This window comes from Hemiscyllium ocellatum, chromosome 31 (assembly GCF_020745735.1).
Source record: "Hemiscyllium ocellatum isolate sHemOce1 chromosome 31, sHemOce1.pat.X.cur, whole genome shotgun sequence".
In the NCBI taxonomy this organism is placed as follows: Eukaryota; Metazoa; Chordata; class Chondrichthyes; order Orectolobiformes; family Hemiscylliidae; genus Hemiscyllium; species Hemiscyllium ocellatum.
The window spans coordinates 43,474,317-43,497,564 of NC_083431.1; the positions used below are offsets into that span (position 1 = coordinate 43,474,317).

Genomic DNA, 23,248 nt, shown 5'->3' on the forward strand with positions numbered 1-23,248 from the left:
TCCAAGCCATGTATTATCTTGTAAGTTTCTATTAGATTTCCCCTTAATCTTCTAAACTCCAATGAATACAATCCCAGGATCCTCAGCCGTTCCTCGTATGTTAGACCTACCATTCCAGGGATCATCCGTGTGAATCTCCACTGAACACGCTCCAGTGCCAGTATGTCCTTCCTGAGGTGTGGGGACCAAAACTGGACACAGTACTCCAAATGGGGCCTAACCTGAGCTTTATAAAGTCTCAGTAGCACAACGGTGCATTTATATTCCAACCCTCTTGAGATAAATGACAACATTGCATTCGCTTTCTTAATCACGGATTCAACCTGCATGTTTACCTTCAGAGAATCCTCGACTAGCACTCCCAGATCCCTTTGTATTTTGGTTTTAGGAATTTTCTCACCGTTTAGAAAGTAGTCCATGTTTGTATTCTTTTTTTTCAAAGTGCAAGACGTCGCATTTGCTCACATTGAATTCCATCAGCCATTTCCTGGACCACTCTCCCAAACTGTCTAGATCCTTCTGCAGCCTCCCCACATCCTCAGTACTACCTGCCTATCCACCTAACTTTGTATCATTCACAAACTTCGCTAGAATGCCCCCCCCGTCCCTTCATCCAGAGCATTAATATATAACGTGAACAACTGCGGCCCCAACACTGAACCCTGCGGGACACCGCTTGTCACCGGCTGCCATTCCGAAAAAGAACCTTTTATCCCAACTCTCTGCCTTCTGTCAGACAGCCAATCCTCAATCCATACCAGTAGCTCACCTCGAACACCATGGGCCCTCACCTTGCTCAGCAGCCTCCCGTGTAGCACCTTATCAAAGGCCTTTTGGAAGTCTAGATAGACCACATCCACTGAGTTTCCCTGGTCTAACCTACTTGTCACCTCTTCAAAGAATTCCAACAGGTTTGTCAGGCACGACCTCCCTTTACTAAATCCATGTTGACTTGTTCTAATCCGACTCTGCTCTTCCAAGAATTTAGAAACCTCATCCTTAATGATGGATTCTAGGATTTTACCAACAACCAAGGTTAGGCTAATTGGCCTATAATTTTCCATCTTTCGTCTTGATCCTTTCTTGAACAAGGGGGTTACAACAGCGATCTTCCAATCATCCAGGACTTTCCCTGACTCCAGTGACTTTTGAAAGATCTCAACAAACACCTCCGCTATTTCCTCAGCCACCTCCCTCAGAACTCTAGGATGTAGCCCATCAGGGCCACAATTTTATCAATTTTAACACCTTTTAGCTTTTCTAGCACTTTCTCTTTTGTAATGGCCACCATACTCAACTCAGCCCCCTGACTCCCTTTAATTGTTGGGATATTACTCATGTCTTCCACTGTGAAGACTGACACAAAGTACTTGTTAAATTCTCCTGCTATTTCCTTATCTCCCATCACTAGGCTTCCAGTATCAGTTTGAAGTGGCCCAATGTCTACTTTTGCCTGTCGTTTGTTTCTTATGTATTGAAAGGAACTTTTACTGTCATTTCTAATATTACTGGCTAGCCTACCTTCATATTTGATCCTCTCCTGCCTTATTTCTCTCTTTGTTATCCTCTGTTTGTTTTTGTATCCTTCCCAATCTTCTGATTTCCCAGTGCTCTTGGCCACTTTATAGGATCTCTCTTTTTCTTTAATACGTTTCCTGACTTCATTTGTCAGCCATGGCTGTCTAATCCCTCCCCGGATAATCTTTCTTTTCTTGGGGATGAACCTCTGTACAGTGTCCTCAATTATACCCACAAACTCCTGCCATTTTTGCTCTACTGTCTTCCCCGCTAGGATCTGCTTCCAGTCTATTTTCATCAGTTCCTCTCTGCTGCCCTCATTTATTCATACCTTTATTTAACTGTAACACCATTACATCCGATTTTGCCTTCTCTCTTTCAAACTGCAGACTGAACTCTACCATATTATGATCGCTGCTTCCTAAATGTTCCCTTGCTTTAAGATTTTTTATAAAGTCTGGTTCATTACATGGCACTAGGTCCAGAATAGCCTGCTCCCTTGTGGGCTCCATGACAAGCTGTTCCAAAAAGCCATCCTGTAAGCATTCCATGAATTCCCTTTCTTTGGATCCACTAGCAACATTATTTACCCAATCCACCTGCATATTGAAGTCTCCCATGATCACTGTGACCTTGCCTTTCTGACATGCCTTCTCTATTTCCTGATACATGTTGCACCTCTGGTCCTGACCACTGTTAGGAGGTCTGTACATAACTCCCATTATGGTATTTTTGCCTTTGTGGTTCCTCAATTCCACCCACACAGACTCCATATCATCCGACGCTATGTCATTCAGTGCCATTGATTTAATTTTGTTCTTAACTGACAAGGCAACCCTGCCCCCTCTGCCCACCTCCCTGTCTTTTCGGTAAGTTGAAAATCCTTAGAGGTTTAACTGCCAGTCCTGACTCCCCTGTAACCACGTCTCTGTGATGCCTACCACATCATAATCATTCATGGTGATCTGTGCCATTAGTTCATCTGCTTTGTTACGAATGCTATGAGTATTCAGGTAAAGTGCCTTAATGCTAACTTTCTTATCATTAGAGATATTGGAAGTCATAAGATGTCCTAAGTTATCCTTCCTTTTTGCTGCATTCCCAGTCTGCCTCGAGTTTAAATCCGACTGCACACATGCTATCCTGCTGCTTATCTTTCCATTTAACTCCATACTCCCTGTCGCTTTCATTTTCCCTTCCGCCCCCCCCCGCACAACTCAGAAGTTTAAAGACCTACTGACCACCGTATTTATCCTCTTCACTAGAGCATTAGTACCTGATCAGTAAAGCATTATTGTTGGGATAGGTGGAATATTGTATCCTTACTGTGTCTTTCATATTGTGTTATATGTAAATAGCTTGGTTTATTCTATTTTATCTTCATTTTATTTGCATAGCAAGCTTCTGTTTTATTATTAAAAGCAAACCTGATGCATCACATGCTTGTTCTCCAGTGGAAGACCAACTTGTTTAAATATTTTTAAAAAATCTATCAAGCCAGTTTTCAGCTTGAGATCTGTTTAAAAAAAAATCCGAAAACATCTGGCATCAGAACATAAGATTTATGAAGGAACTTGATTGGGAGGATACTGGGAAGAAAATTACTTAAGTGTGAGGGAGACTTGAACTAGAAGGCACAACTAAGATTAAGAGATTTTTCTTTAAAATGGGAATGTTTTTGCTCGTGTATGGAATTCCCTTCCCCAGAGAGTAGTGGAGGCTCTGTCACTGAATTTATTCAAGGTTGAATTGGTAGGTTTTCGATAGACGAGGAAGTTAAGGATTACGGACAGCAGATAGGAAAATGGACTCAAGATCATCACCAGATCGGCCATCATGTTATTGAATGGTACAGCAGGCTCGTCTGGCTGAATTGCCTGATCATTCTCCAAAGTGCCACGCTCCTATTACATCATCAAGATGTGTCGTGGATGTTGAAATCATGTCCTCTAGATTCTAGTTCTCTTGTCTTTTGTGCTTTTGCATTAAATGAAACAAGTAAATTAGACTTTCCATTTAAAATGAGCAGGATATTCCCACACAGCTCCTGAAAATACAGTTGAGAAGTTGCTATCCAAACACTGTAAGGATGTTTGGATGAGCATGTACACTTCACATTTATCCCACTCACTTCAGATGAGGCAAACATATGTCTACATGAGCTCCAAGAAAATCTAGTCCAAAATTCACCCCTGAAAAGTTACTAAATTGGGGTCGAGTGAGATATAAATAGTCAGTTACACTTGAGGACATTTATCTCCAGTATTCTCCATCAGAGAGTAATGCCAAGAGCCCCATCTGAGAGGGAAAGATGGCACCTTAGAGGAGACCTGATAAAAATTGTGAGAGGCGGAGATAGGGTGGATAGTCAGAAGCTTTTTCCCAGGGTTGAAGTTTCAATTACAAGGAGGAACAGGTTCCAGGAGAGTGGGGAAAGTTTAAGGGAGATGTGCGAGGAAAGATTTTCACGCAGAAAGTAGGAGCCTGTAACACACTGCCAGAAGACCTGGTGGAAGCAGGCACATTGGCAACATTCGAGAGGCATCTGGGTGGTTACATGAACAGGGAGGGAACAGAGAGATACAGACCAAATAAGGGTAAAAGGTTTGTTTATTTGGTTTAGATAGGACGTGATGATCGGCACAGGCTTGGAGGGCTGAAGAGCCTACTCCTGTGCTGTAGTTTGCTTTTGTTCTTTTAATCAGCGCACATTGTGATTATCCCTGAAATATTTCACAAAGCAAATGTTATGAAATCAATGTAATTCCACTGAGGTGACATGTTCGACATAAGGTGTTTTGTGTAAGAAATCCTTTATAAATTGAGATGATGTGTCTTTCCTATTTCAGTATTGCAGAATTATAGAACAGAAGGATGCTATGCTGACTGCCTCATTTGTCCTGGTGAGAGTCATCAACCCGGTTTTGCATATTTCCTTCCATTAACTGCTTGCAAATCTCCAACTGCCACCTGATCCATGTACATTTGAACATCAGTTGCCTTCTTTACTCTTGTGCTTCCATCCAAATCATTTCTCCATAAATGGACAATGAAAGAGCTTCATGAAAGCACAGATTGTAGATCATTATGCACACATTGTCTGTGTGAAAAGCTGCTGACTTACCCCAACTGTCTGCTTTTTGCTCACCAGCTAGTCATTTAAAATCCCACAATTCTGCCAATATAATCTGCATCAAGCTCAATAAAAAGTCATATGGAACTTAAACGCTTCTTGAATATCTACGTTAGCAACATCCACTGCATTCTCTCAATTTGCCAATTTTCTGATGTCCTCAAAGAGTTGAATTATATTAGTCAAATATGACTTGCCCTTTTCCAAAGTCACGATGACAGAAGATGCATGAGGCACTAAGTGTTGAGGATTTTAGAGATTAATGGTTCGACTGCTATTACGTTAAGAAATTTCAAACACAAATTAAATCCAGTGTAGTTTCCAAAGTCTTTGCTTGTCCAGAAAGTATTGTGTATCCCAGTATGTTGTAAATTATCAATGTATATCATAGAAAATTTTAATGCAAAAATAAAAAGTATTTTCTGAAATGCTGCCCAGTATTTCATGAAGGATGTTATGGTGGACAATAAGCAATGAGATAAGTATTTGTTTGTGGAATCTTGCTGCGAACAATTTGCTGCCATGTTTCCAACTTCACAACAGTAACTATACTTTGAAGACACTTTATTGGCTTTGGAACACTGTGTAATTTGTGACAGATCTATCTTTGGATATGTATCTCCACTGGTGTTACTTCTCTATCCTCCTTGAGTACCTCAGTCAACTTTCATAAATATTGATTCAGAATACTAAACAAAGATCTTTTATATTCCTTCATTCTCACTCATTCTTGTCATTCTATCTGCTCTTTGCTATTTCCTTTTATTTCAATTTCTTTCATGCTCACATGTAGGTTTCCTAGCCTCCAATTTTTATTTATCTTCTATCTACGTTTTTCTATCTCACTCTTTTGCATCATTGTCTTTTTATCCACTGCAACCTAGTTTTAGCAGCTTTCTATTCTTGTAAACCCAAGGTCACTGCAGTCCAGATGTTTTTATTGGAGCGTTTTCAGCACGCTATAAGCTTGTCGGTAATTCACACCCTACCAATTGAACAGCTTGGAGAGTCTGGCCTGGATTGATCTACTATTCTGGCTCTCTAGCTACTGGCAAAACGTGAGTCTCCAAAACTTAGTTCCTAACCTCGAGTGACTTTCCCTTCCTGAATGTCATCTGCAACTTGCCTCTTCCTTAGTGCTTCACTTTATACTTCTTCAAGCTTCTCTTAGTCCTTCTCTTTTGTGCTTCTCTGTCATTCATCTCTTCATGTCCTTGGCACCTTTAATGTTGCGTTGGTAGTATAATACTGTGGGAGTGAATCCATTATTGGAATCCAGCACATTGATAGACTTCTATTTACTGTTTGTTGCTCTGTCCATGTTATGCAATAATGGGGAAATAAAGATATCAGCTGCACTTAACCTTCTCCTAATTTTAAGTGATTGCTGTTGACCTTTTTGTATATGAATTCTGAAATGGAATTGCCTAGGCCCTCAAACTGATCAGCATTTTCCCTCTGTTTTCAGGTTCTCCATTGCACAAGCAAGCTGCAATCCCTGTACCTAGTGACAAATTGCCCTCGAAGAGTGCTGAGGTGGGCGATGACTGCATCGGAGATTTTGCCATCGGGGATCGTATCTGGGTGAATGGTGTGAAGCCTGGCGTCATACAGTTTCTTGGGGAAACGCAATTCGCTCCCGGAAAATGGGCAGGAGTTGTCCTCGATGAACCTGTGGGGAAAAATGATGGGTCTGTTGGGGGCGTGCGGTACTTTGAATGTGGAGCTTTACAAGGCATTTTCACGAGGCCCTCGAAGCTGGCACTCCGTCCCTCGAGTGATGGCGCTGGGAGTGATGCCCATTCTGGGGACTCTGTTACATTTCCAGCCCCAGCCTCACATCATGGTACTGCCACCCCGCCACCCTCAAGCCAACGCATCAACTGCACAATCCCACTGAGGGAAAGCATCTTGAACAGTTCCATGAAGACGGGGAACGAGTCTGGATCAAACCTGTCTGACAGCGGATCTGTAAAGAAAGGGGACAAGGATTTGAGATGTGGGGATCGTGTTCTGGTAAGTTCCTTCATTCCTGAGGGGGTTTTTATTGATAGACCCCACAGTGTGGTTTGTGTAAGTTGTTGATCACAGCTTTGGCCACCAGGCTGAGTTTAACTGTGCAGTGTGGAGATTTAAAGCAAGTCCTCCAGTGTCAAAACCAGGCAGAAAAATCTCCAATTCTAAAGCTGTGCTGATTTCTTTCTCAAAGCAAGATCTGCTTTCATTTCCTTTTACTTTTATTTCTAACCCCACTGCAATGTAATCATTTATATTGATTGTGCAAACTGGAGGAAGCTATTTAGCCCTAATTGAATGAGAGCGTGATTAGTTCATGATGCTGTCCATTGTCCCATTTCCCTTTCAATACCTTGGGATAACAAACATCTATCTCTGTTTAAAATGGCCAGTCAACTTAGTCTCAGTGGTTACTGCAGAACAGCGTATCAAATCTCTCCATCTTCGTGTGTGTAGAGGTGGTTCCAAATTTCACTTCTGCTGTTTTGTTTTGTAAGCCTAATAAGGCCACGTGGTTTACATCAGACATTGACGGGAATTGTAAGTGGTTTGGTTGATTGCTTTCTAACTGATAAAGATTGAGACACAATGGATGTGCGAAGTTATTTAGGGGCTCGCGCGCCTGGATGATGAGGGAAGGTTGTTTGTTACATGGTGAGGAATGGAATATACAACAAACCTGTCTTCAGTTTTTGTACACCGTCCTTTGGTTCCACACTGCTCAAAGAGCAAAGTCTCTCTCTTCCCTGTAATATCTTGGAAATTTCGATCAAGTCATGCCTTATGGTTTTATATTTCAACCAACACAACCCTAGTGTGTGTAATCCCTCCTCTTACCTTGACCCTTGGAGATTAGATTTCATTTTAGTAAATGGTAGCTAACTTTTCTCCACTATGTCTCTCCTAAAAGTGTGGTGTCCAAAGGTGAACACAGTCCTCCAGGTAGACATAGAGTCATAGAGATATGCAGCGCGGAAACAGACCCTTTGGTCTAACGCATCCATGCTGACCAGATATCCCAACCTAATCTAGTCTCATTTTCCAACAGTTGACGCATATCCCTCTAAATCCTTCCTATTCATATACCCATCCATTGATAAGCCAGGCTTTGAGTCGCTATGACACGATTTCACTCCCATTGTATTCCACTCCTCAATGTAATCATTTACATGTTTCTCATTACTTTCTAAATGATAAAAAAAATCAGCCAAAAAAACACTACCTGACAATTCCCTTCAATGACGGATGTATAACCCAGGACATCGTTAGGGAATAAACAATCATTTTTGTTCACATTTGGTTTAATGGGCATGTTATTTTCACTAGTACCCTCCGCCTACAGAAACAAATGTTTCAGTGACGTTGATCAAAGTGAACATTGTGTCAGGCAGGATCTCAGATATAATTTGCAAATTATGATCCTATCACACAATTGGCACCAGGACACACATTTGAGGTACGCAGTACTCATTGGCACCACATGAAAGGATTGGTAATTCGTTCAACATCGTTATCAAGATTTTTAAAATATTTGTTCATGGGATACAGGTATGAATGGCTGGGCAAGCATTTCCTGGCCATCCGTAGTTACCCTGGAGATGATGGTGTAGAGCTATCTGCTTGAATTTGGGCTGCTGCAGTCCTTGGGGTGTAGGGACCCTTAGTTTTGTAAGGGTGGGAGTTCCAGGGTTTTGATCCAGCAACAGTGAAGGGACAGTGATACATTTCCAAGTCAGGATGGTGATTGGTTTGAAGAAGGAAATGTAAAGGAGGTGGTGTTCCCATGTATTTGCTGCTCTTGTCCCTGGTGGTAAAGATAATGGGTTCAGAAGCTGCTGTTGAGGAGCCTTGGAGAGGCTATGGTTCATATTGTCAGTGGTTCATATTTTTAGCACTGAGCATCAGTGCTGGAGGGAGTGAATATTGAAGGTAATGGATGGCGTGCCATCAAATGGGCTGCTTTGTCACTAATGTGTTAACCAGCTTTTGATGGTTTAATTGCACTGGATAATGTCAAGCTACTTGAGCACTATTCAAGTTGTGCTAATCTAGAAAAGTGTGGAACGTCCTAACACAGTCCTGATTTGTGCTTTGTACATAGCGGACAGGCTTTGGGGAGACGGGAGGTGAGTTAGTCACTGAAGGATTCTTGGCTGCAGATCTGTTCTTGTAGCCTCTGTATTTATGTAGCTGGTCTAGTTCAGTTTCAATGGTAACAACACCCACAGTTTAGATTAGGTACAAAGCATTCTTTATTTAGACAGTGAAAGGAAATGTATGAGCTGTGATAATTGAGATGTTTCACTGATGCCAGAGGCTGAGCAGTCGGCACAGAACGCCATAGAGTCATACAGCAGGGAAACAGGCCCTTTGGCCCACTATGTCTATGCCTACAGAAACAAAAGAAAAATGTGATCTTGATTTAACCGTGTGACCATTCTGTGGAATATGAGGTTGGCATGAATTTGTGGACTGATGGGACTAGTGTCCCCTTTCCCTAAACAAATGAGAGGTCTCTCTATGGATGGGTGATGGGTGACTTCACATCCTCGGTTGGTCAAGGAAGCCAGCACATTATTCCAGTAATGGGCACAAGACTGAGAAAAGCTGAACTAACCTGAAACCTCTTAAATACAACCACTCAGACAAAGCAAAACCTGACCCTGAAGATTGCCGACATCACCAAGGACCCTTCCCACCCCGGTAATACTCTCTTCCAACCCCTCCCATCAGACAGAAGATACAGAAGCCTGAACACGTGCACCAATAGATTCAAGAACAGCTTCTTCACTGCCGTTATTAATCTGCTGAGTGGACCTCTCTGACATCAATTAATGTTGATCTTGCTTTGCATATCCCCAGTGCTGTTGTAACCTTGTCTGCCTCGTTCTGTTTAAACCCTCTCTGATCTGTATGTTTGCTGTGATCTGCCTGCACTGCTCGCAGAACAAAACTTTTCACTGTACTTAGGCACATATGACTACAATAAATCAAATCAAGTCACTTTAACAGCTTGTCAAAAATCTCCTTCCCTATGTTTGCAGCATGGACTTTTACCAGAGAAAGAAAGCTAATGCCTGAGATTGCAGATGCCACATAGAGCATTAATACACAACGTAAGGACTTCTGGACTTTGCGGGTGGTATATAGAAATTAAAGAGGGTACTTGTGGCACAATATCCCTGCCTCTGGACCAGGAGGCCCTGGTTCAAGTCTCACCTGCTGCGAAGATGTGTAACGTTTCTGAACAGGTTGATCAGAAAAATCTATCGAAATTAGTGGATAGAAAATGGGTGTAGTGATAAATGGATATTTTCAAATCAGCAGGCTGTAACTAATGACGTGACACAAGGGCCTTAGTTATTTATAAACTGTATCAGTGACTGAGACAGAGAATAATATATTCAAGTTTGCTGATGGACCATCCTCTCAGGAGGATGCAGTGAGGCCGAAAAGAAATATAGACAGGTTACATAAATTAAAACAAGGAACTGGAGATCTGAAACAAAATAGAAATTGCTGGAGAAACCCGACAGGTCTAGCAGCATCTATGGGGACAAAGCAGAATTAACGTTCTGAGGGCCTTCTGAAGGTCAGACATAAACATTACCTTTGCTTTCTCCCCACAACCTGCTGTTTAGCCAGTAATTTCCATTTTTGTTGTAGACAGGTTACCTGACCAGATAAGAAGATGTCAGATGGATAATGTGGGGTGGTGTGTCGTTCACTTTGGTTTGTAAAAATAGGAAAACGTAAAATTTCATACTTTTTTTTAAACAAAACGTTTAAATGTTGATGTTCCTTGGATAAAGACATCTGAGAACCAAAGGGTTAGCAAACAGATGCAACAAGCAGTAAGAGCAGTTAGGGTGGCAGGGTGGCACGGTGTCCCAGTGGTTAGCACTGCTGCCTCACAGCACCAGGGACCTGGGTTCGATTCCTGCCTTGGGTGACTGTGTGGAGTTTGCACATTCTCCCTGTGTCTGCATGGGTTTCCTCTGGGTGTTCTGGTTTCATCCCAGAATCCAAAGCTGTGCAGGTTAGGTGGCTTGGCCATGCTAAATTACCTAGGGATGTATAGGGTAGGTGTGTTAGTCAGGGGAAATTTAGAGCAATAGGTTCAGGGAATGGGTCTGGGTGGGATACTCTTTGGAGGGTTGGTATGGACTTGTCCTGTTTCCACACTGTAGGAATTCTCTTCTAAGTTACTTGTTGGTCATTATTGGAATACAAGACTAAATAAATCTTGCTTTACAGACTGTTGGTGTAGTTTGGGTCTCCATATTTTAGGAAATTGACACTCACTTTGGAGACTGCGTGGAAAGGTTTATTAACTTTAGTCCCAGGGATGAAAGAGTTGTGCCAAGATGGATTTCAAGACTAGGAGGCACATGTTTAAGGTAAGGGGAGAAAGATTTTAAAAAAGACATGGGGGCATTTTTTTTTAACACAGAGAGTGGTTCACATGTGGAATGATGTAGGCACAATTACAACTTTTAAGAGACATTTGGATAAGTACATGAGTGGGAAAAGTTTGGGAGGGATATGGGCCGGGAGCAGGCAGGTGGGACTAGTTTAATTTTGGATTGTGGTTGACATGGACTAGTGGGACCGAAGGGTCTGTTTCCATGCTGCTTGACTCCATGAGAATAAGTTGCACCTATACCCTCTGCAATTTAGAAGAAATTGAGAATGGCAGTTATGATGAAAGATTTGGGATTCTGCAGTCTTTGGCAGAGTAGGCGTAGAAAAATTCTTTAACATGGGGAAACAATCAACACAAGAAAGATCGAGGAAACTGTATTCTCCAGAGTTTCGAAGAATGAGAGGTGACCTGATTGAAACTGACAGAATTCCTATAGGATGTGATGGGTTAGATCTAGATACACATCGAAATATAGCCTTTTGACCTCTTGAGCGTGCTCTACCATTCAATAGATCACGGCTGATCATTGAGCTCAATACCCTAATCCCACCCTCTCTCCATATCCCTTGATCCCTTTAGCCACAAAAGCTATATGCACCTCCCTCTTGAAAATACATGATGTCTTGACCTCAACTACGTCTTGTGGCAGTGAGTTCCATCGGCTCACCACTCTCTGGGTGAAGAAATTTCTCCTTCTCTCGTCCTAAAAGACTTGCCCTTTTTTAACTATGACCTTTAGTTCTGGACTCTCCCACTATTAGGATCATCCATCTTGCATCTAACCTGTTTAGTCCTGTTTGAAGTTTATAGGTTTTGATGAGATCACCCACCCCCACCCATTCTTCTAAACTCCAGTGACTATAATCCTAACTGACTCAATCTTTCCTCATATATCAGACCTGCCATCTCAGGAATTAACTTGGTAAACCTTTGTTGCACCCACTTCCCAACAAGCTCATCCTTCCTCAGATGAGGAGACCAAAACTGCAAACAGCATTGCAGAGGGGCCTCACCAATCCCCTGTATAACTGCAGCAAGACGTCCTTGTTCCTGTACTCGAAGCCTCTCACTCTGAAGGCCAACATACTGTTTGCCTCCTTTACTGCCTGCTGCACCTGCACACTTACTTTCATCAACGGTGCGCAAGGACACCCAGATTTCCCTGAACATTTCCTATCTCTCAATTTACTGCCATTCATATAATAATCTGCCTTCATATTTTTGCTGCCAAAGTGGATAACCTAATATTAATCCGCATTTGCCGACTCACACAGCCTATCTAAATCATACTGCAACATCTCTGCATCCTCCTCATAGCTCACCCTTCCTCCCAGTCATCTGCAAATTTGAAAATATTACATTGAATTCCCTGATCTATAACATTAACATGTAAATGTGAAAAGGTGGGAATGTAATACTGATCCCTGCAGTACCCCACTAGTCACTGCCTGCCATTCAAACAAAGACCCATTTATATCTACTTTGTTTCCTGTCTGCTGGCCAATCTTCTGCCCATCTCAATATAAAAGCCCCTATCCCGTACGCTTTAATGTCACACATTAATCTCTTCTGTGGGACTTTGTCAAAAGGCTTCTGAAAGTCCAAATAAAGCACATCCACTGGCTTCACCTGATCAACTCTACTTGTTGCATCCTGGAAGAATTCCAGTGCATTTGTCAAGCTTGATTTCCCTATTTTAAATCCACGCTGACTGTCTCTGATACTGCCGCTGCTTAATAACGTTGGGGGGCCGGCCCGGAAAGTGGGCTCCCCTCCCAGAGGGCGGTTGATGCGATGCCTGCATTCTGAACCAGCGAGCAGCTGGAAAACCCCAGTCCGTTTTCAATTGCAAAGGCTTGGGCCAGATTCAGGGCAGAGAACCTGTTCTGGAAAAGGGATGGCGAGGTGGAAAACGTAATCGCTGAAAGGAAAGTTTGGAATGAATGGCACGAGAATCGTTGATGAGCAGAAAGGGATGCACAGCTCTTGAGTTGCTGTACATCATGGTGACTTCTACATATTCGTCGTTATTCTTTAAAACTGCAGATACTTTTTGGTTTCTGCATTACTCTTGCGGGTGATGGCCAGAAATAACGAAGACTGAAGCTCCAGTTGTTCAACTTTCCAATAAGTTCCTTAATATCCCTTCCCCTAATTGCAGCAAGTTGTTCTGTCTCAAATGAGCCCTGAGTTTTTTTAAATGTCCTTTAACTAATTATGGAAATGCTTTCCATGCATTGATCACCATTGGAGTGATTCATATAAATATTATCTTTTGTCATGTTGGACATGGGTATCTCCTCTCGCAGTTTATTTGCTGTATTTACCCATTCTAACACTGGCACCATGTATCATGTGCCAATTGCTTGCCCACAAATGGAGCTTTACTTTCTTGATCCAGGTCCTGCCCCACCCCACATCTGCCCAAGCTGTCACTCAACTTCTATCTGAAGTTAGATTGTTTTCCCACCAGTCAGCTATTATAAAACTGCAAGGTATGTGCTTTACCACAGATTACATTGACTTTTGAACCACAGCCAAAGGGCTGCAATCTTTGATGTATAGGTACACCCACGATGCTTCTGGGGAGGGAATTCCAAGTCTTTGGGTGGTGTGTGGATTGGAGAGTAACTTTCAAGTTGGGTTGTCCTATACATCTGCTCTTTCTGCTTGTGCTGCTTGTAAAGGTTGTGGGTGTAGTAAAATCAGATTTGTGAACATGTACGGAATTTAGTAAACAAAATATTTACATCAGAGAGGGTAGGACAAAGTCTGTCTGAGACCCTGCACACTTAGGTTCTGATTCCATCGTGTTCAGACATTGCTAAGGCATTCCACCTTATTAGCGACTATTTGAGTAAAGGATAGTTAATCCTTTACTCCACAGTGCTGTCAAAGGAGGCATGGTGAGTTGCTGCAGTGCATCTTGTAGATGGTAAACAGTCCTGTGGACCCTGGTAATGGGTGGGCTGCTGATCAAGTGGGCTACTTTATCCTGGATGGTGTTGAACATCCCGAGTGTTGGAGCTTGACGGAAAGCTTTGGACCTGAAATGTTAACCTTGCTTCACTCTCCACAGACCCTGCAGAGCTTTAGTTGGGTGCTTTCAGCTTATGTTTGAGTTTGGCCTGTAATGATGTCCAACTGCAAAAATGAATTCTGCACTATATCAGCTGCTGTGAGTTCTGTTCCACTGTGTGCTGCATGGAGTTGTTTACTGCATTAAAATTGACTCTGTTCAGTTTTATTCTTCCCAAATAACTGAGGAAGGTGATCATTCAATACGCAATCCTTATCCTTTAACCTGCCATTTACCTGACAGGGCCACTATTAGCAGCAGTGCCATGCCAATGTGTTGGCCATCACTCATGGCCCTCAGAAATCTGTGCCAAGGAAAATAAAATTTGAGAGAACATAGGACACTCCCACTGTCACAAAGCCCCCCCCACCCATGACTGAGTTGTATGTCCAAATGCCTCCTTAAAATACCTCCTGTCCATAAAGCCCACAATTTCATTATTCTTTGTGATAGCATTGTTTCACTTTCTCGCCTTAACTTTAACTTTGAGCCAGTTTTTTTCAATCCCAACACCTAATCTTTGAAATTTAAATTTACTCACTTCAACAGACTCAACCTCTTGATCTTCGTCACTTCCCTTCCACTGTAAGTGACCCGAACAATAGGTGTTGGAGGTTGTTCACCATTGTTCATAACGCCAGGGGAAATCAAAGGTTATGGAATGAGATGGGAAAGTGGAGACACGAACAGATCCTATTGAATGGTAGAACAGCCTGGGAGGGTCAGAATGTCTACTCCTGCTAATTCATCGGTTCACCACCTTCTCAGGACAGCTCGGGGCATGTGACTCTTCCCAGAAATGTTCAACTCCTGGGAAAGAAAGAAGGAAAGACCAGGTGGTAAGAACATTGCAAAGTGGTCATTGATGTGTTACCCCAGTAAACCTGCCAATGGCGCCCTCAGTTCCTGCCAAATGGGAGTGGGCAACTGGCAGGTTGAACCTTCATTCCTGCTGTTAACTTGCTGAATTCCTGATTATAGCCACTCTGCCGCAGTCCCTTTCAAATCAGGCGAAGGCAACTCCAGGGAGGCCACTGTTCACCTGAACATTCTGATAGCTGGCCTCAGAGTCACATTTTGATAGGAAAGCCCATAGATTTCTCACAAAGTGCTCACAGTCGGTGCGGAAATAAGGTAGTGGCAACGTCTGGGCCTCCATTTGGGATTCATGGGCATACGAGCTAGGTAGCTGGAGTCTGAGCTCAGCATGGTAAATGGTCTGTCTTTTCAAGGGCAATCCTGAAATTACCAGCTCAGCAGCTGGACAGCAGTCCCCTCCCAGGCTGCCTTGGCAGCTCAGGCTAATCCAAATATCCATGTCTGGCTAACCAAGACAATAGGAAGTGCAGTGAAGATCTACAGCTTAATCCCTCATATTGGAATCCAGGTAAAGAGGAAAGGTGAGAGAAAGGCAGGCATTTAGGCTTGGAGTGGAAGTCCTGCACGGTGGTTAAGGAAACAGGAACAGTAAATTCCAAATATTGTTTTGATTTGAACTGAGGGGGCAAAACAAAGGAATTCTCATATCCACGAGTGAAAAGGAAATCGAAGACTTGTTTTGCAAGGATGAGGACTCAATGTACGGAGTGGTCTTTGAGAGTGAGTAGTGGAGCAGAAGAAATCTTTTAGGTAATTGAGGAAATGATTAACTGCTCTGGGGCTGGCAATGGAGGACTGTTCTGGATGGATGGGTCACTGAGATTGACCGAATGCCCTTTCAGATCAGTGATTATCAGGTCATCTTGTGAGCGAGTGTGCACAGATAACCAGGCACTAAATCTTAACCTGTTTCGAACAGCCTTTGCCGGCTGCAGGGCTTCTGCCTGGTCTGACCTGTCAGCTGCGATTTGTTAAAAATACCCTGTTCCCTCACAAATCATCTGCTAATGGGGTTAATTAAATTAGTGACCCTGTTGAGAGGGCATGGATCAGCTATTTTTTTAAAAAAGTGGTCAGGTTGGAGCATTTCCTATGTCAAATATACTTGATTTTTTCCAAGTCTTGTACAACCTACAACAGCAACCTGGGGTTATCACAGAATCCCGACAGTGTGGAAGCAGGCTATTTAGCCTATCAAGTCTACACTGACCCGCGCCAGGTGGGGTGTTGAACCAATACTTTACATTCCTCTTTACTCAAAAGAATGAGGATGGAAGTATGGAGCCCAGTGGGAGATACTGTGGGGTGCTTGGGCAAATTGGCATAGGGAAGGACGAGGCACTGAGGGTGTTGGTTGGCTTAAAGTGGACAGATCTCCAGGTCTGGATGAATTGTATTCCAGGCTGCTGTTGGGAGGCAAGGAAGAAGATTGCAGAGGGGCACCGACCCAAATTTTTAATTCTTGTCGGACCACGGGGGAGGTGACAAAGGACTGGAGAATAGCTCATGTAGTCCCAATATTTAAGGAAGATTGTAGAGTTAAGCCTGAGAACTACAGAGCAGTGATTCTGTTGTCAGTGGTAGGGAAACTATTGGAGAAAATTCTGAAGGAGAGCATCTATCTCCATTTGTCGAGGCAAGGCTTAAGCAGGGATAGTCAGCATGGCTTTGGCAGATAGAGGTCTTGCCTAACAATTTTGATTGAATTTTTTGAGAAGCTGATTAAGCATGTAGATGAGGTTAGTGCAGTTGATGTATGTAATTTGTATGGATTTCAGCAAAGCCTTTGTCAGGGTCCCATGTAGGAGACTTATCAAGAAGGCAAATGCACATGGGATACAGGGTAACTTGATAAAGTGGATTCAGAATTGGCTCAGTTGGAGGAGACAGAGGGTGATGACTGAGGGCTGCTTTAATGACTGGAAAGCAGTGTCCAGTGACATGCCCCAGGGAACTGTGCTGGGTCGCCTGTTACTCATCGTTTATATCAATGACATAGAAGATTATGTGAGGAGTTGGATTAGTAAGTCTGCAGATGATACAACGATTGGTTGTGTGATTTACAGTGAGGTTGAGTCTCTTGGGCTATAGAAAGATATAACAAGATGGTCAATGGCCGATAGAATTTAACCCTGAAATGTGTGAAGTGATACACTTTCAATGGAGTAATTGGACAGGAAAGTATTCAGTGAACAGCCTAATACTTGGAATTCTGCGGAACAAGGGGACCTTTGGAGCGTTTGTCCATGGATCTCTGAAGGTGCAAGCATGTTAGGGTGGTGAAAAAGGCCTTTGGGACACTTAGCTTTATTAATCAAGGCATAGATTTCAAAAGCAGGGAAGTCATGTTGGAGCTCTCCAGAACTTTGGTGAGACCACAGCTGGAGTACTGTGGGTCGTTCTGGTCACCACTTCACAGGAAGGATGAGATTGCACTGGAGGGAGTGCAGAGATTCACCAGGATGGGATGGAAAATTGAAGTTATAAAGGAAGGTTGGATAGGCTTGGGTTGTTTTCAGTGGAGCAGAGAAGACTGAGGGATGGTCTGATTGAGATGAACAAGGTTCTGAGGGGCATGGACAGAGTGGGTAAGGAGTAGCTGCTCCTCTGAGTTGGAGGGTCAGTCATGAGGGGTCACAGGTTAAAGGTGAGGGGCAGAGGTTTAGGGGAATGTGAGGAAAAACCTCTAACCCAGAGTGTGGTGATGATCTGGAATGTGCTGCGCGGGAGGGTGTTAGAGGCAAGTTGCCTCACCTCCTGGATAAGGCACATCATAACATTTAAGGCTATGGGCCAAGCTGGTCAATGGGATTAGGTTGAAGGTCAGGTGTCTTCACATATCAATGCAGTCTCGATGGGCTGAAGCATCTCTTCTGCATTGTACGTTCCTATGATAAGCATTACAGGTAATTGGCACTGAGCAGGAAGGTGAAAGGAAACAGATAATTAAGATATGAGGAAATACAAGGGTTTTTGAAATAACTCCAGAGGCTGGTGTCCTGTCATCCAGTCACCCTTCATTCACGCATGGAAAGTCATTGGTTCTGGTTCAGTCTTGACAGAGTCAACTCTGAGAGTCAGGATGTCTGACACTAGCGAGTTTTGAGAGGATTTGTAGCTCAGCTTGAGTTCTGGATGTAGGTTTGCTCGCTGATGGACCTTCCAGCTCAGTGAGCAAACCTACATTAATGTCTGACACTCTTGTTTATGTCTGTCAGCCAGGGCTCCCTAATCGACCAGATTAATGGCCCCAGTCAGTGAACTCCTATTAGTTTGAGGTGAAAGTGAGGACTGCAGATGCTGGAGATTAGAGTCAAAAATGTGGTGCTGGAAAAGCACAGCAGGTTCCTGCTGAAGGGTTTTTGCCCAAAACATCAATTCCCCTGCTCCTCGGATGCTGCCTGACCTGCCGTGCTTTTCCAGCATCACACTCTCAACTCATATCCTTTGGGGTCCATCTGGCTGAGCTTGTTCCTATCACTGGAGCCTTGAGAACATTTCTTTTAAGGTCAGCAAAAGTGATGGCAGAACAGAGGGCACTGGAAGGAGATTCCAGAGGACAGGAATGTAGCATTCCTTAGTGTGTGTGTGTGTGTGTGTGTGTGTGTGTGTGTGTGTGTGTGTGTGTGTGTGTGTGTACAATTCAAATAACATTTCATTCAATGCTGACTATAATGACTCAATGTAACCTGCTTCATCATATTTCCAGGCAATGCATTCTAGACTTTAACTACTTGCTCATGAAAAGGTTTCTCTCTCCATTTCGCCATTGCTTCTTTTGCACATCACTTTATATTTGCAAGCTCTTGTTCCTTTTACAAGTGAGAACAGTTTCTCCCTCTCTACTTTGTCCAGCTCACTGATGACTTTGAAACCCTCTAACTATCTTAACCTCCTTCTCTCCAGGGAGAACTGTCCCATCTTTCTCCAGTCTATCCTCATTTGTGAAGTTCCTTGTCCTTGAGACCATTCTCAGAAACTGCCTCTGTACTCTCTCCAATGTGTTCACAACCTTCCTATAATCTGGCACCCAGAATAGTAAGTGCACAGTACTCCAGCTGAGGTCTAACCAGTGTTGTGTATGAGTTCAACATCACCTCTTAGCTCCTTGAAAATGGAGTTGCAGGGAGATAAGATAGTGAAGAAGGCCTTTGGTATGGTTGCCTTTATTGGTCAGTGCATTGAGTATAGAAGTTGGGAGGTCATATTGTGGCTGTGCAGGACATTGGTTAGGCAACTTTTGGAATACTATGTGCAATTCTGGTTTACCTCCTACAGGAAGGATGTTGTGAAACTTGAACGGGTTCAGAAAAGACTGGAGGGTTTGAGATATTGGAAGAGGCTGAATAAGCTGGAGTTATTTTCTCTGAGGCGTCGGAGGCTGAGGGGTGACCTTACAGAGGTTTATAAAATCGTAAGGGGCATGGATAGGGTAAATAGACAAGGTATTTTCCCCGGTGTGGAGAAGTCCAAAACTAAAGGGTGTAGATTTAAGGTCAGAGGGGAAAGCTTTGAAAGGGACTTAAGGGGCAACTTTTTCATGCAGAGGGTGGAGTGTGTATGGAATGAGCTGCCAGAGGAAGTGGTGGAGGCTGGTACAATTACAGCATTTAAAAGGCATCCGGATGGGTATATGAATAGGAAGGGTTTAGAGGGATTATGGGCCATAAGCTGGCAAATGGAACGAAATTCACTTAGGATATCTGGTCAGCATGGACGAGTTGGACCGAAGGATCTATTTCCGTGCTGTACATCACGATGACTCTTGCTCCTGTATACATCTACTAATAAAGCTGAGAATTCTGTATGCTTCATTTACTGCTGTCTGCAGCCAGCCAGCCACCTTCAGGAACCCGTGCGCCGATACACTGTGCTCCTACCTTCCCGTTCGATTTGCATGCCCTATTTTACATTGTCTTTCAGTGTTCTTCCTAACAAAATGCCTCACCTCACTTCACTGAACAACTCAGGAGTGTGTTGCTCATTCTTTTCTGTGTCACTGTATTTGAAAGAAGTCTGAGAAGGTTGCCTGTGTTGACTGGATGTACTGCCATTCTCTAGTTCCTGTGGGAGATGCTGGGCTTCAGTGATCCTAAAACAGCAGTCTAGGTGGGAGTTTTAATTTGCTTCAAAGGTTGGGAAGAGTCATTCCTGAAAGAAGTTGGTGTTAATCTGGTTTTTATTAGAGTGATTGAACATTATTTATCATGGTGGGCCTTGAACTTGTGATCTCTTCATTGTGAGTCTGTGATGATAATTATGATATCACTGCACCCTGTCATTACCACTTCCCATTGGCTCAGTTCCATTGCAGTTGTATAGTCTGAAGCTTTTACTACTGAGTATTCCAACATTGAATCGACATGGTTTTCCAAAAGAAGAAAAATCAGCTTTGAATAAACAAATTACCTGATGCTGCACATTATGGTCTGTGTAAACTGCATGTTACAGTCCGTGTAAACTGCATGTTACAGTCCGTGTAAACTGCATGTTACAGTCCGTGTAAACTGCATGTTACAGTCCATGTAAACTGCATGTTACCGTCTGTGTAAACTGCATGTTACCGTCTGTATAGATTGCATGTTACCGTCTGTATAAACTGCGTGTTACAGTCTGTGTAAACTGCGTGTTATGGTCTGTGTAAACTGCATGTTACTGTCTGTATAAACTGCACGTTACTGTCTGTATAAACTGCATGTTATGGTCAGTGTAAACTGCATGTTACGGTCTGTATAAACTGCACGTTACTGTCTGTGTAAACTGCACGTTATGGTCTGTGTAAACTGCATGTTACCGTCTGTATAAACTGCGTGTTACGGTCCGTGTAAACTGCATGTTATGGTCTGTGCAAACTGCATGTTATAGTGTGTGGCCCAATTTTTAAAGCCTTTGCACACCTTATAATGAAATCATTATCATTTTAGACAGTCACATGAACAGGCAGGAAATTGAGAGCTCGGGACCGTGTGCAGGCAGGTGGGATTAGTTTAGAATGGCATCATGTTTGGCACAGACATAGTGGGCAGACATCCTTTGCTGTACTGTTCCATATTTATGTTTTGTTTCTGTGAATTTACAGTATACAAGTTGGCAGGTATGCTTTTGTCATTGCAACAATGACTGTACTGTACTTTGGATGTGCTGCATCGGCTGTAACACACCTTAGGACACATGGTAGTCATGAAGGGCACTATATCAATGCAAATCAACACAGTATTTGGCATCTATTTCAGTTGCATTTTTATTCTTTTGTGGTTTGTTCTCCTTACTGGGAAGATTAGATTAGATTACCTACAGTGTGGAAACAAGCCATTCAGCCCAACAAGTCCACACTGACTCTCCAAAGAGCAACCCACCCAGACCCATTCCCCTATATTCACCCCTGACTAATGCACCTAACACTACGGGCAATTTAGCATGGCCAGTTCACCTGACCTGCACATCTTTTGGATTGTGGGAGGAAATCGGAGGACCTGGAGGAAACCCACGCAGACATGGGGAGAATGCGCAAACTCCACACAGACAGTTGCCCGAGGGGGGAATTGAACCCGGGTCTCTGGTGCTGTGAGGCAGCAGTGCTAACCACTGAGTCACCGCACTGCCCCTATCATCGATATTGTTAACCTTGATTTGCATCAAATTGTTGGATCAATTAGCTTTGAGGAATTCGAAATAATACATCATAGTGTTCACATACAAAACATCTTTGCACGCGCATGTGTGTGTTTGTGTGTGTGTAGAATAGAAGTATATTTTCATGGCTGTACTCATTTCTCAATTTCAGTAACTTTTCTTGGATAAATTCCAAGTTTATGTTGGCATGTGACTGGTCACGGCTAGGGACAGTGGCTTTCCCATGCTCTGGTTAACAACCCTCTGGTTATTAGTGAGTTGCTCCTTTGTACCATACAGAGCAGAACTGCTTGTTCTCACAACCTTGATTTATGGTCTGCTAGTCTTTGACACTCTTTACACTGACCCTGCTGGTCCTTCATTTCTCCAGGTTTTTGTATTCTGCAAGGCTGGATTGGTCCACAGGATACTAATGCTACTTTGTCAAATATTTCATGAATTAAGCTGCAGTCTTGACTCTGAGAGAATTATTTGGTGCACAGCTCTGTTTTGGTTTGCCCTGACACTTCAGAACCTTCCAGAAAGTGCATTGAGTAGAGTTCTGCAGTTCTGTGGGGCACAAGGCAAACTGCGAATGAATGTGATATCTGCACGCTAGGCAGTTTCACCGCCCTTCAGTGAGCTCTGCTTTCCTTGTTATAAACCAGTGAGCCTACACTGAGCAGCTTGAGGGTGAGGCGAGTGTTGCTCAGCAGTTCATTACCCTTTCCTCTCTGTGACGGGGGATCTCAAAGCAGTTTCTCAGAGATGCAGCTGTGTTGTTTGTCTGTCATCTCTCTGAGCACCTCCCTGCCCTCCAGGTTCCTATTTTTGCTGGCAAGCATCAACACATTTTCAGACTCTATTCCATTTTTCTGATCACTCACCAAACAATCTGGGCCACTGAGAGCCATAGCATAAGTGATACCACTCTCCGAATCAAATCAAGTTCAGTGGGTTGGCTATGCTAAATTGTGCGTAGTGTCCAGGGATATGCAGGCTAGGTAGATTAACCATGGGGAATGCAGGGTTCCAAGGATAAAGTAGCGGGGGCTGGGTCTGTGTGGGATGTTCTTCGGTGGGGCGGAGCAGACTTGATCAGCTGAATGGCATGCTTCCATATTGTATGATCTCATGATTTAAAGCCCCTCTCCAAAGACACAGGGATGTCATCTGGATTCACAAATCAGCACATGTTTGAGGGAGTGTTGCACTGGCAGCAGTGATATTGTCTTTAGCATAAGAATTCTACAACAGGAGTGACCTTGATTTAAGAACAGCAGAGGAGATCTCCGCTCCAGTTTGCCGTTTTACCTGTTGTGGCAAAGCTTGCATTATCTCCTGCAATGTAAGAAACCAGGTGTGGATATTGAAGAATCCAATAGATGGTTATTACACCTGCCATTACGTACAAACATTACATTTCTCACACACTTAGTAATACGTTGATAGGTTATAACAGGGCAATGTGGTTTCAATAGCATGTCATGCTTCAGGTGATCCTGGGGTAAGATGGAGTATGAGACTTTAGAACCCACACGTCATATGATAACATCAACATGTTTCCTAAACGGAGACGTAACTC

The 23,248-nt window shown here is 43.2% G+C and overlaps 1 protein-coding gene across 1 annotated transcript in view; it reads left to right on the top strand.

Moving 5' to 3' along the window:
• clip2 (CAP-GLY domain containing linker protein 2) overlaps window positions 1-23,248 on the top strand; it is a 137,834-nt gene that overhangs the window by 61,580 nt on the left and 53,006 nt on the right. Inside the window, exon 3 of the mRNA XM_060848083.1 lies at window positions 6,120-6,667. Coding sequence (XP_060704066.1) covers window positions 6,120-6,667 — 548 coding nt within the window. The remainder of the gene's footprint in view (window positions 1-6,119; window positions 6,668-23,248) is intronic.